Below are 11084 nucleotides of genomic sequence, written 5' to 3'. Positions count from 1 at the left end.
GCGTGGGTGGGCATCTAGTATTCGTTTCGCACGTGAGAGAATTCACTTGGGTATATTTTCAAATACCTTCTTACCTTCGACAGAATGGAATTGTCAAAAAATGAAGGAAAGCATTGAGGATAATAAATCGGCAAAGTCGAAGAATAAGGATAAAGCAAGTCACGCCTGAAATAACACAGGGAAGAAAGCAGTAATAGGAAGCAGGTATACGAGCTAGGAGGCGCACAATAAGCAGTAAAATTTGCAACATACTTTTCAAATATCTATCACTGTCTGGCTTGCGTACACCTTCGGCCTTTCCACTGTTATTTAAAAATTTTCCAAGCTAACATTTCTAAAGATTCCGAGAAAGTAATATTTTTAATATGTTAAACGTATTGAAGCGGACGGAGATGAAGAATTAAGGAAGTGTTTTATGATGCGATGAGAGAAATCGAGATAACCGGTCCATGAATGATGTCTAATGTAAATCACAATGAAACGTGCGAGAGAGCAGAAGGGGGGTGATAAAAAAGTGACTGGATGTAAAATTTCTAAGATGCCATCGGGCCGAAGATATGAGGGAGCCCGGCGGCTTATCCAGTTTGCATGGAAGTGTTCTTTGTGAATAAAGAAAAAGTGTGGAAAACTCGCGTTACATATCGCGCACATTTTTCACGTGGAGAGCAAAATGCATACGGAATGACACGTTGCGCGAGAAGGTAAATCATGACGCGAGAGAATTAAATTTTATTGCTGCGCAATTTGTGCCGGAGATGCACTCCACATAAACGATTGTTCATTAAATCCGCGTTTCATAATTATAATTATTCGTTTGCACGGGCAAGCTTCACAGCTAGAATATTTACGTTTTATTAACGCTCAATAATTATGTATTAAATGTACGTTTCCTTACACCCTCAGAGAAAGGGTTTCTGTTTCCGAGACAAAAGATATTCCTGACGCATTTCTATTTCTCACGACCTCATTTAGCATAAAAATAAGACAGTATCAAAATAAAATCAATAATTCTTATTCTTCTCTATCGAATTAAAAAAGGTTGCTATATTGAGGCAAGAGTAACTTATATAAATTTATATATTCTTGCGTTTAGAATAAATTTTCTCCCCATCTTACAACGCACCACGACATTCGACAAAAGTCGATACATACTATTATTTTATTCCAGATTTTACAATTTTTCATTTAAGATAAAAATATTCCTTTCTCTATAATAAATATGATTGGCGCTGTATCGAACCTATTTTATGATACACTCAAGTGTAATAGCATTGGATCCAAAAATGTTTTCTGTAGGTGTACTCTCGATTATTGAGGGGATTGCTTTTGGCATCTTTTTGCTCCTAGAACTGTCAATTCATGAAAACATTTGCATAATATACAAATTATGTGGCTTTTGTGTGCAGACCGACAGTGTCCCACTATTCAGATTAAGTGAAAGAACAGCTTGGTATCATTGAAATTAAGTTTAGGAGCTTAACAAGAAGTCTATTCACTGTTCACATTCGAGTGAATAGATTTTTTGTTAGGCTTCTAAACTTAATTTCATTGATACCATGCTGTTCTCTGATTTAGTGGAACACTGTCGGTTCGTACACAAAAGCCACATAATTTGTTAGACAAAGGTTTTCACCGTCACCTGCGAAATGCCAAAAATAAAATTCATAAATCTAATCGATAACATTTTGCCTCCATTAATAATTTCTGAAAACTAATTTTTCTTCGTACCGCTTTCAAGTACTATCTCGATACCATCTCTTTAATATAACATGACGCAGGTACACAACACACACACACACACACACGCACATACACACGCGCGCGCAAGCATTCCTCGCCGCAACGTTGAGAATTTGACTACGCTGATACTTGATTAATTTTAACCACTGCATTAGTCCTTTGGCCATGTCATTGCGTGTACACTTATCCCTGCGCAAACGGGCTACAAACTACGGTGTAAGACGATCTCAAGGTACATATGTGCGCATGTGTGCGTGTATATAAACGTGTAGAGTGAATACAACGGGCATGCGGTGGCCTCTAGCGCAGCATTCATCTACGTACATATACACAACTTATCTCGAGGAGTTTGCCGGCGTTCTTGCTTGCATTTGCCTAACCGCGTTAACGGATCCCGATCCAAATATCAGCCTCGAGGAACTCTCTATGTGGCTCGCGCTTCCTGCGCACCGGGTCGCTGCCAAGACCGGCAACGAGCCTTTGTCCCTACGAGTTCCCGCAAGACAAATCCCGCGTTTAGCGATTTACCGCGTAAATGAGAAGCAAACGTTCCAAAACTTTGTAATCTTCCAACGTTTTCGTAACGTGAGCGAAAGTGATTATATTTAAAACTTGTCGGTAACTTTACGGCGTAGTAATTAATATACTACGCATATAGAGAATTTTTGCCTTTAATTTATGTACACTGATAAAAGATTTGCTACAGCAGCTAATCATGATTTTTATAAAAATATCGTGCTGCCATAACTAAATTTCCAAATCACAGCAAACGGTTTGCTGTCACACCTAATACAATAGGCACGGTAGCAAAATATTAGCTATCACAACTGAATATTACCTGTCTATATTTTACAACTGAAATTTAGTTACCACAGGCAGTTTTTAGCTACATGTTTTTTTCGTGTATAAACTTGGATTATCCCTCGCATTAGACTTTACGGTTTCTATTTTAATTATTTTCACTTCGATTTCGATTCCGCTTTTAAAAATAATAATTTTAATGAAAATCACGTTAATGTACGTTCTAATAGGAGTTGGATTATTTGAAACATATTTTATAACTTTCTACTGTTTTACTCGTACGTGCCTTTGATCTTTCTATGCCGAGTTTTGTATAAAAATTTGACACAGAATGAATTCTTAAATCGCGTCTTTGCAGTCCAATTACTTCATTTATACAATTGTCCTCATGTAACTTGAATCTATATCTTTGATTGCAGATGAGCGGAAAACGGACCAGAAGTTTTAAGTGCGCCGTGCACCATCGGGACCGTGAGATCTGTTCCGAGAACGATTTTCACCTGCTCGTGCACGAGCCGCCTCTGTTTCACAGGTACGATTAGTCACGCTTAAGCTAAGGTTTTCACGGTCCATCGAAATGTGACAGTAGCGCTTCGGAACACGTATTTCTCGGTCCATAAGATTTTGGCGAAACATTCTTCCAAGGGTGAATCCCAACTAATTCAAAATCCTAGACCGTCGATAAATTCCGAATAATCGGGTATTGACTCGCATTAATACCGGTTATTGTTACCGAAGTCACTTGAGAAAAAGCATTCCGTTTCTAAAGCACCTCTTCGAGAGCATCACGTTCGAGTTGAGATAATGCGATAGGTCTTTCGAAAAGGGGAGTAAACCGATTCTCTCATCTTACGACACGTCGGAAGGCGAGGAAGACGGGCGAGGACGCAAGGAATGCGGATAAAACGAAAACACGAGACGGAGGAAGTCCTGTATTTTATTATTCCGGTAGAATATCCGACGTGCACGACGACGACGACGACGACGGCGGCAGCGACGACGACGCAGACAGCAACGCGGACGAGGACGGCCGTTCTTACAGTATTTCTGCCGTGCATTTTATGCTGCGCATCGTTACCCATGCGAGAGAACCCCGAGGAGGTACCGACATACCTCGTACACTGTACGACCTGCGAAACATCAACATCTTTCTGCTTCCTACGACCCGCTCCTACGATCGCACTTCCTTCTTCGTGCCTTTCTCACTTTGCATCTTTTACGCTCCGCGAAATTATAAATGCAACGATGTCGTTATTTACCGATACGCTTCCACGCTTTTAAACAGCTCTTTATAAGAGCGAGTTTTTTTCCTCGCCCCCCCCCCCCCCGACGCAGGGGTGACGAGCGCGGCCGTGAAAAATTGTGACTTAAATTTCCATAGGAAGAAAGTACAAACCCGATGGATCGTTATCGCGACGGCCGCGCTATTGGACACCCCGATTGCCAGGTGTAATCGATGTAGTAAATATCGTTCGTCGTTAATCATACATTTAACGGGTCCAACGAGTTCGTCGTTCGATATAACTTACAGAATAATCGCCGGTACGCGACAAGCTTAATAACGCAATTTATTGACGGCCCCGACGCGACGCGACGCAGTTCCGCGTGTAATTTGCAAACGTACGTGACGAAGTATTTGGCGTGCAATTTAAATAGAGGCATTCCCGCTATCTAACGCGTCGTTTATAACGACATTGCGATCGCGTCGATGTCGCCCCGCGATCTCGAGGGCGTGTTCGCTTCGCTGGCGCGCGTCCGAGGATATTAATTCCTTTTTTTCTTCCTCGCGGGCCAACTCGATAAGATGAATAGGTTTTGGATATGTATCGGGCATCTTTCTCTCGAGGAGGCGCCGCCCGTGCCGGGTCTCTCGAGCGTGGTCGATTCGACTTGTTCCTGGGTGCTATTCATAAATAATTCATCGTATCGCCCGCACGAAAGAAGAGACGGGGGAGATGGTGCTCGAAAGAAGCGAGAGAGAGAGAGAGAGAAAGAGCGAGAAAACGCGACGAAGGAGACAGCGACAAAAGGTAGGCCGTGCAAGGTAGACTTCGAGGCAGATGGGGGTGGCTCTATATGAAAGCTAATAGAACCGAGTTTCTCAAGCCCTCAGCTGTCAAGGGATTAGTGCACTACAATAATAATTCTGGTTTTATAAATATTTGTCCAACTTTGCGCCGCGAGAGGCAAGATACACGTACATAAGTCCTGACATGTGTTGCTCTGCGCTTTTCTTTCTTACTTTTTTTTTCGAAAATGATTAACTCGATCAAAGTCACCCGTCCCCTGAGTAAATTGAGAGGGAAACGGGGAGAAGTTTAAAGAGTTGTAGAAAGACAAATGAAAAGTAAAGATCTACGGAAGACGGCAGAAAGAGAAAGAGAGAGAGAGAGGGATACGATGAGCGCTGCGAAATCTGGGTGTCGCGCGCCGCGTCGCGCCGCGCCGTGGAGAGAAATTCCTGTGCACACAAGATAAGAAGAAGCGGCAACCTGCAGCCGGGGCTCCTTGCAAATAAAATATCGCCTCGTGTCAAGCGGTCGCGCCTGGCCGGAGGGTGGCGGTGTGTCGGACAGGGGGGGCGGGTGGGTTGTTCGAGGGTGGGCGAGGATCCGACGTGTTACGACGGAAATATGACGAGACGATATTCCAAGCAGGTAGCGGGCGCATGCTTGGAATTCGGTGTGAGCACGACCCTTAAGTCCCGTGTCCTCCCCCTCCCCCCCTTCTCGGTACCACCCCCCTCCGACATCTCTCCGTCTCGCTCTCCTTTTGTCGTTCCCGACCGCTTCCGCGATACCGCGGCGTCTCTCCGTCTCTCGCTCCTACATCTCTCTTTCTCTCCGCACTCCGTTACATTAACGCGACGAGGAGTATGTAAATTTTACCGCTGACTCGCGAAAAGATGGCACTTGCTCGCTCGTACCCTCGGGAGGTCGCGCAGCCGACGCACCTGAAAAATCCGAGCGCGTACGCGGCGGCGGTTTATGGCGGCTGGTACATCTTGGTGGAGAGCCGCATTGGTCGCGAGGTAATGGTAGCGGTCGCGCAAGAGGGATATTCAAGTCTTTGAGGTCCCCCGACGTGAATCGCGACAGCAGTTCGGGCTGATGTTAATATTTGACCTCTCAACCGCGAGGCGTAGGACCACGTGTGTTAACGAACGCGTCTGGCGATTTTCGAGAAAGCGAGGGAGAGAAACCTCCGCGCGACGCGGGAAACAGCGCGGTTGGGTGAGTCTCTCGGCCGGCGATTCACCGATTTCCGCTCCGGCGATATTTCCGTTCGCCATTGTCGCAAAAAGAAGGGCTGGAGCGCGGATGTCGCTTCCGCGCCTCTCTACGTCGGGGTATTCCCTTTCGCTTAACAAACTCGGAGCGGACATTTTGCAAGGCGGACCGGGGACGGTAACGTGCAAAAAGAGCCCGGTTACACACACGCGGAAATTCGCCGCGCCGCGCGTCTCTCACTCGATCTCGGCCCTTTGTCGGCCCTCGCGCGCGCGCTTCCATTTTTCGCTTTCGCGAGAGCGTCATCCAGCCGTTATGCGCTCGTTCGCGCTTCTCGTCGACGCGACAATGAGCCTCTGCTCTCGCGGAAAACCACTTCGCCTCCCCTCCCGTCTCGCAGCCGCGCATATATACGTAGCCATTATAACGAGCCATCAGCGGAGCACAATTATTTCGCGCTTTTAACGCGCTCTCCGCGGCGTCCCCGTCAAAGTCGCGGAACCGTAACTTGGACGCGTAACTCTGCCCGTGTTTCGCGAGAGCCTTATCAAACGCCTGTCGAATAGTTGAAAACACCAACTAGAAATTTCTCGCAATTTGTAAACCACTGTTGTCGGTTAAATTAAGAAAAATCGAATGCAAATGTGATCAACGTAATGAGATTCAGGAAGTCATTTGCAGAATTTCCCCGGCCAAGAACGTACTCGTACTGAGGGAAATTCAATCTCTTGCGAATACTAAAAATATTCCAAGAGTGAGACAAGTTATTTGCATCGTAATCTATTATACATTTAAGTGTAATTAAACCAACGGTAATAGAACAATTGGATATCACATTTTTAGAACCAGACGAGTTTGAGAGAAAAGAACTTAACGTGAAATCCGATTGGTATCTTTTTTTTATCTTTATAGAACAAAAAGTCTAATTGTAGGATTTCAAGTTTAAATGTCGAAATGTAGACATCCGCATCGTTGACCGTATATGTACACTGAGAAAACGTTCCATCGGATAAACCAATTAGTGTGTTCGATGGTTTCTCCGATTAACTTTCCCGATTAAATTATGTACATATCCAACGAAATTTATCCGATAAAATTTGATTGCAAAACCAATTACATTTTTTATCGGATGTGCTCGTTTGTTATTATGTACATTGTAAAAAAAGTATGTACAATTACATACATAATAAGCGATTACACTATTAATAACGGAAATATATAAATATATGTACTTTTACAAAAAAAAATCTTTTTACTGTTTGCTGTGTAAATACTTGTTTGTACTTGATGAAAAATTACAGCAGATTGTAAAATTTACACAATTAACATCAAGCAGTTTACTTTTTATGTAAGGTAATAATTTTACCTACAAGGTGTAAATTTGCAGACGTATATAAATACACTGAGAAAAATTTTCATCGGATAAACCAATTAAATAGTATGTCCGATGGTTAATTTTTCCGATTACGTTTTCCGATTAAATTATGGATATATCCGATGAAATTTATCCGATGAAATGCAATTACCGATGAAATTTGAAAAACCGATCAAATTTTTCATCGGATATACAATTTAATCGGACATATCCGTTTGTTATCATCTAATTGGATTATCCGATTATATTTAATCGGACATTTTTCTCAGTGTATACACCTTTAATAGATGGTCCCAATATTACCCATTATAATAATTGTAATTTTGCATGTAATTTTTTTACAGTGTAATTGAATTATCCGTTTATGTTTAATCGGATATTTTTCTCAGTGTGCACGCGTGGACAACTATTTCATTCTTTCTGACTATCGAGCCTACCGATTATTCATTTAACGACTCAATTATCCCAAAACGGAGCCTGTCCGTGAAGAAATTCGGTAAGCCGATTTCCGCACTAATTTCACGCATTTAGGCTGGTTCTTTCGTCTCGGGGACACCTTAGGGCGGGTATGTTTTTAGTGACGGTGCGAATAATACCTTTTGAGGGAAATATTTGTCGTTTTTGAAATATGCCGAAACGCCATTCAACTAAGGCCGCCCGCGTCTCAGAGGAGCTCCAATTTTTTCCTGCTTACCCACCTACCTACCGCACTACTGAAAGATACTCGGCGACGGACGCACGTAGTCGCTGTCGCCGTCGACCAAGTCGACTTTGTCGCTGCTCGACCGCATTGTAAAAGCCCGTCGTTCATTGTTGGCCATCAAAGGGCCGGGTCCCGCGTCGAAAATCGCCCGGAACGGAAAAGAGAAGCCGACAAATTGGAGGCTGGGCTAACGACGTGCTGCCGTTGGCCTCCTGTGCGAGAGTTACGTGGCCATTTTTTTCGATTCCGTCATCCTAGTTGGTCCAGCGGCATGTAATGAAGTGATGCCGGTGCACAAAGGAGTCGGAAATCTGGAGCGGCATATTACCAAGCTTATGTCACAAACGCAAATAAGATGAAAGATACAGAAAGGGATCGGTGGCTTCCATTAGCACGAGATTTACAAGACGTCTTTGTAACCTTGACACCGCAAGCTTTTCGATTATTTAAACGTCACTGGACTGTTCGACGCGGAGTATTCCGAAAATTTTAGTTTTATAGACGTCTGTTTGCTCTCGTGAATGTAAATCGCAATGATTTCTTCGCGGCTCGAAAATAATATTAAGCGTTTAGCGTTAAATTTACGTAGTTTCATTCTGCGGCATGGGTGTTTCCGCATCGCGCAAAGAATGCCGTTTACAATCATGATTGGCGGTTCCGGGGCGCTTTGTACGTCGCCTCTCAATTCCCCCCCGTTTAATCACCGTGTAGCTTTTACACGTGATCACTCGTCCGTCGGGCAATCCCGTCAAATCCAATTTCGCCGCCGGCGATAGGCCCGTGCGATAAGATCTGGCGAGACGCGGAGCAGACACACATTGTGGAGCGCCGAAGTTAATAGGCGATATAAAGAGGGGTCGTGTGCGGTAAAGGACGATCTACTGGGTCGTGAAAGACGTATTTGGGAGGGGGACAGCCGGAGGTCGCGAGGCATCCGGACCTCTGGAAATCCGCACCTGGTCAGCTCCGGCGTGCGTGCGTGTTCCTGAGAAAAAAAATGGGGCGTGCAAGGAGAAAAGGAGAGAAAGAGAGAGAGAAAGTGGAAGAGAGGCCCGTGCCCTGGCAGGTACACACAGAGATCTACCGATGCGATGTCGTTGTCCAGATGCGTCGCTGAGTCCTGACGAAACCTGCAAGAGCTCGCATATGACATTTCACAAGCTTTGATTACGGACGCCGGGCTCGTCCTGTAATTTATTTCGTTCCGTGCCGCCGGTGAGTACGACGGATTCCGAATTATTCTTTCAGGGGCTTGTACTCGGCTCGGATGAGCGATCGCGAATTGGCTCTGTAGGATGGACACTGGTATTCCGAGCTAAGCAGAGATCTTTATTGTACTCGAGTTCCGGAAAATTACGGGCGGCCGCGTAATTCGTTCGCTTATTGTATTCATATAATTCTTTGATGTCGGTATTATTGCGTAATTCTCTCTCGGAGTTTTCATGAAATTCCGTTTTTATACCCTCTTATACCTCATTGTACTTCTCGGAATGGAATTCTGTAAAATTTCTGCGCGGTTTGTCTTTATTGTTAAAAAAGAAATTAAGGCTCGAGAGAACTTGACATTTTCTGCGGGAAAAAAAAAATCCGATCGGAGAGGAATTGCAAGAGCGCAGGAGGTTCTTTTAAACAATCTTCTATCGTGCAATTATAATTGTGTACGACTAGATGTATTAACTTGCAAAGAGTCCATTTATTTTAGATAACGAATAACAGGAACTTTTCGTAGCGGTTTCCAAGCATCGTGGTTCTTTGATGTGAACTGTGATCATGCCACCATCATTTCTCAATAGGGAGACGTATAATCGCGGGGAAAAACTCTCACGTGGTATGCGAACACGGCTCTGTTATCGATATCCTTTTCCCATTTACATTTCAATCGGTGTTCACAAAGCGACGCGGCCGATCATGCGTCGCAGAGGCGCATAGAAATCGCGGAATTAATATCTCCGGAGATATTTTCGCATATAGTAGTCGCGAATATAAATTGCATGCATGAAAATGCACCTCAAGCTATACATCAAAACGACCATGAGGCAGTTGGCCTCGCGCGAATATTGCTGCTGTCTGCTATTTTTTTTTTCGTGTCGCGAAAATCTCGAGAACGTCAAAAATTTATCGGAGGATCCAAAAATTGCTATGCCAATCGTTCGCGACTACGTGTAATCGTCGCGTTCCGTAAAACGGATTATTTGCAACGACAAATAGTTTTCGAGCGAAACGGAAATCGCGCTTCGTAAACTCGTTCAAGTGGAAGCTCCGTCTAATTCTTGCAACCGATCGCGATGGATGTTGCACGCAACAATTTCGCACATTTGTAGATTGATCTCGTTATGCTTGATAGATCGACAGAATGTCAATTAAAAACGTCACGTTTGCGGATATAAAGTTGTATCCAGTCCTTCTCTAATCTCTCGTAAAATCTCCGTGCTCCGACAATACTGTGAATTTTTAACAGTATGAACATCCATTTAAACCACGCGAGGACGTATCTTGCACGATTGATGGAACAATAAAAAGTTTTACGGGACGGGGCTCGTAAAACAGCGATCGTAACGACGAAACGCCACCGCCGTAGCCGTGCAAGTAACATTTGAATCGAAAACAGGTAAAATTTCGACGTGAAGAGCACTTTTAACGCGGATGACACGTGCATCTGTCAATCAGCGCGGCATCAATCATTTTCACGTGCTGAGAGGACGGCAGAGTTTTATATATATATATGTATATCCAATCGCAATAAATATCGATAAATATCGATATGACATATATAAAAATTCATACAAGATAACGCTTCGCTGAATCCCCGAGTGGTGCAAAATGTTTTGCGAATCACAAGCGCTACTCGACGAGAGTGCGAATAAAGTACGAATAAATGAGTGAAAGTGTGTATTTCCAGGAAAAAAAACATGCCGACAGAGGAGCAATCTATGGCGCTTTTGAATCTATGAATCTTTTTGAATCTATGACGGTTTCGACGGAAATAAAAATTGGCGGAACACGTCCGCGTTACAGGTCGTCAAAGACCGCAGCGTGAAAACACGAAAGACACGATTGTCCGCGAGGATTCGAGTCACTTGCACTACGCCAAAGCTGCGTCTACAATGCGTTTTTCGAAACCGCAAGCATTCTATTTCGTAGCAGCGAATCAATACGCCTAAAAACTTGATCGGCGACGCGCGATTGTGCAATGTATAATTGCACAAACTTGTCGTACGCATTTATTGGCGGTAAA

The 11084-nt window shown here is 44.0% G+C and overlaps 1 protein-coding gene across 3 annotated transcripts in view; it reads left to right on the top strand.

The window, feature by feature from the left end:
- LOC105567785 (protein rhomboid) overlaps positions 1 to 11084 on the top strand; it is a 420998-nt gene that overhangs the window by 239507 nt on the left and 170407 nt on the right. For all 3 annotated transcript variants that reach the window (XR_001009390.1, XR_001009389.1, XM_012022926.1), the window contains exon 4: positions 2961 to 3073. Coding sequence is in view for 1 of the 3 variants with exons in the window: in XM_012022926.1 (XP_011878316.1) it covers positions 2961 to 3073 (113 nt within the window). In the remaining 2 variants the exon portion in view is untranslated. The remainder of the gene's footprint in view (positions 1 to 2960; positions 3074 to 11084) is intronic.

Source organism: Vollenhovia emeryi, unplaced genomic scaffold, assembly GCF_000949405.1.
Source record: "Vollenhovia emeryi isolate VEMERY1.0 unplaced genomic scaffold, V.emery_V1.0 DF939134.1, whole genome shotgun sequence".
Taxonomy (NCBI): domain Eukaryota; kingdom Metazoa; phylum Arthropoda; class Insecta; order Hymenoptera; family Formicidae; genus Vollenhovia; species Vollenhovia emeryi.
The sequence above is the reverse complement of the archived record's forward strand: the minus strand, read 5'-3'. Positions and strand labels throughout refer to the sequence as shown.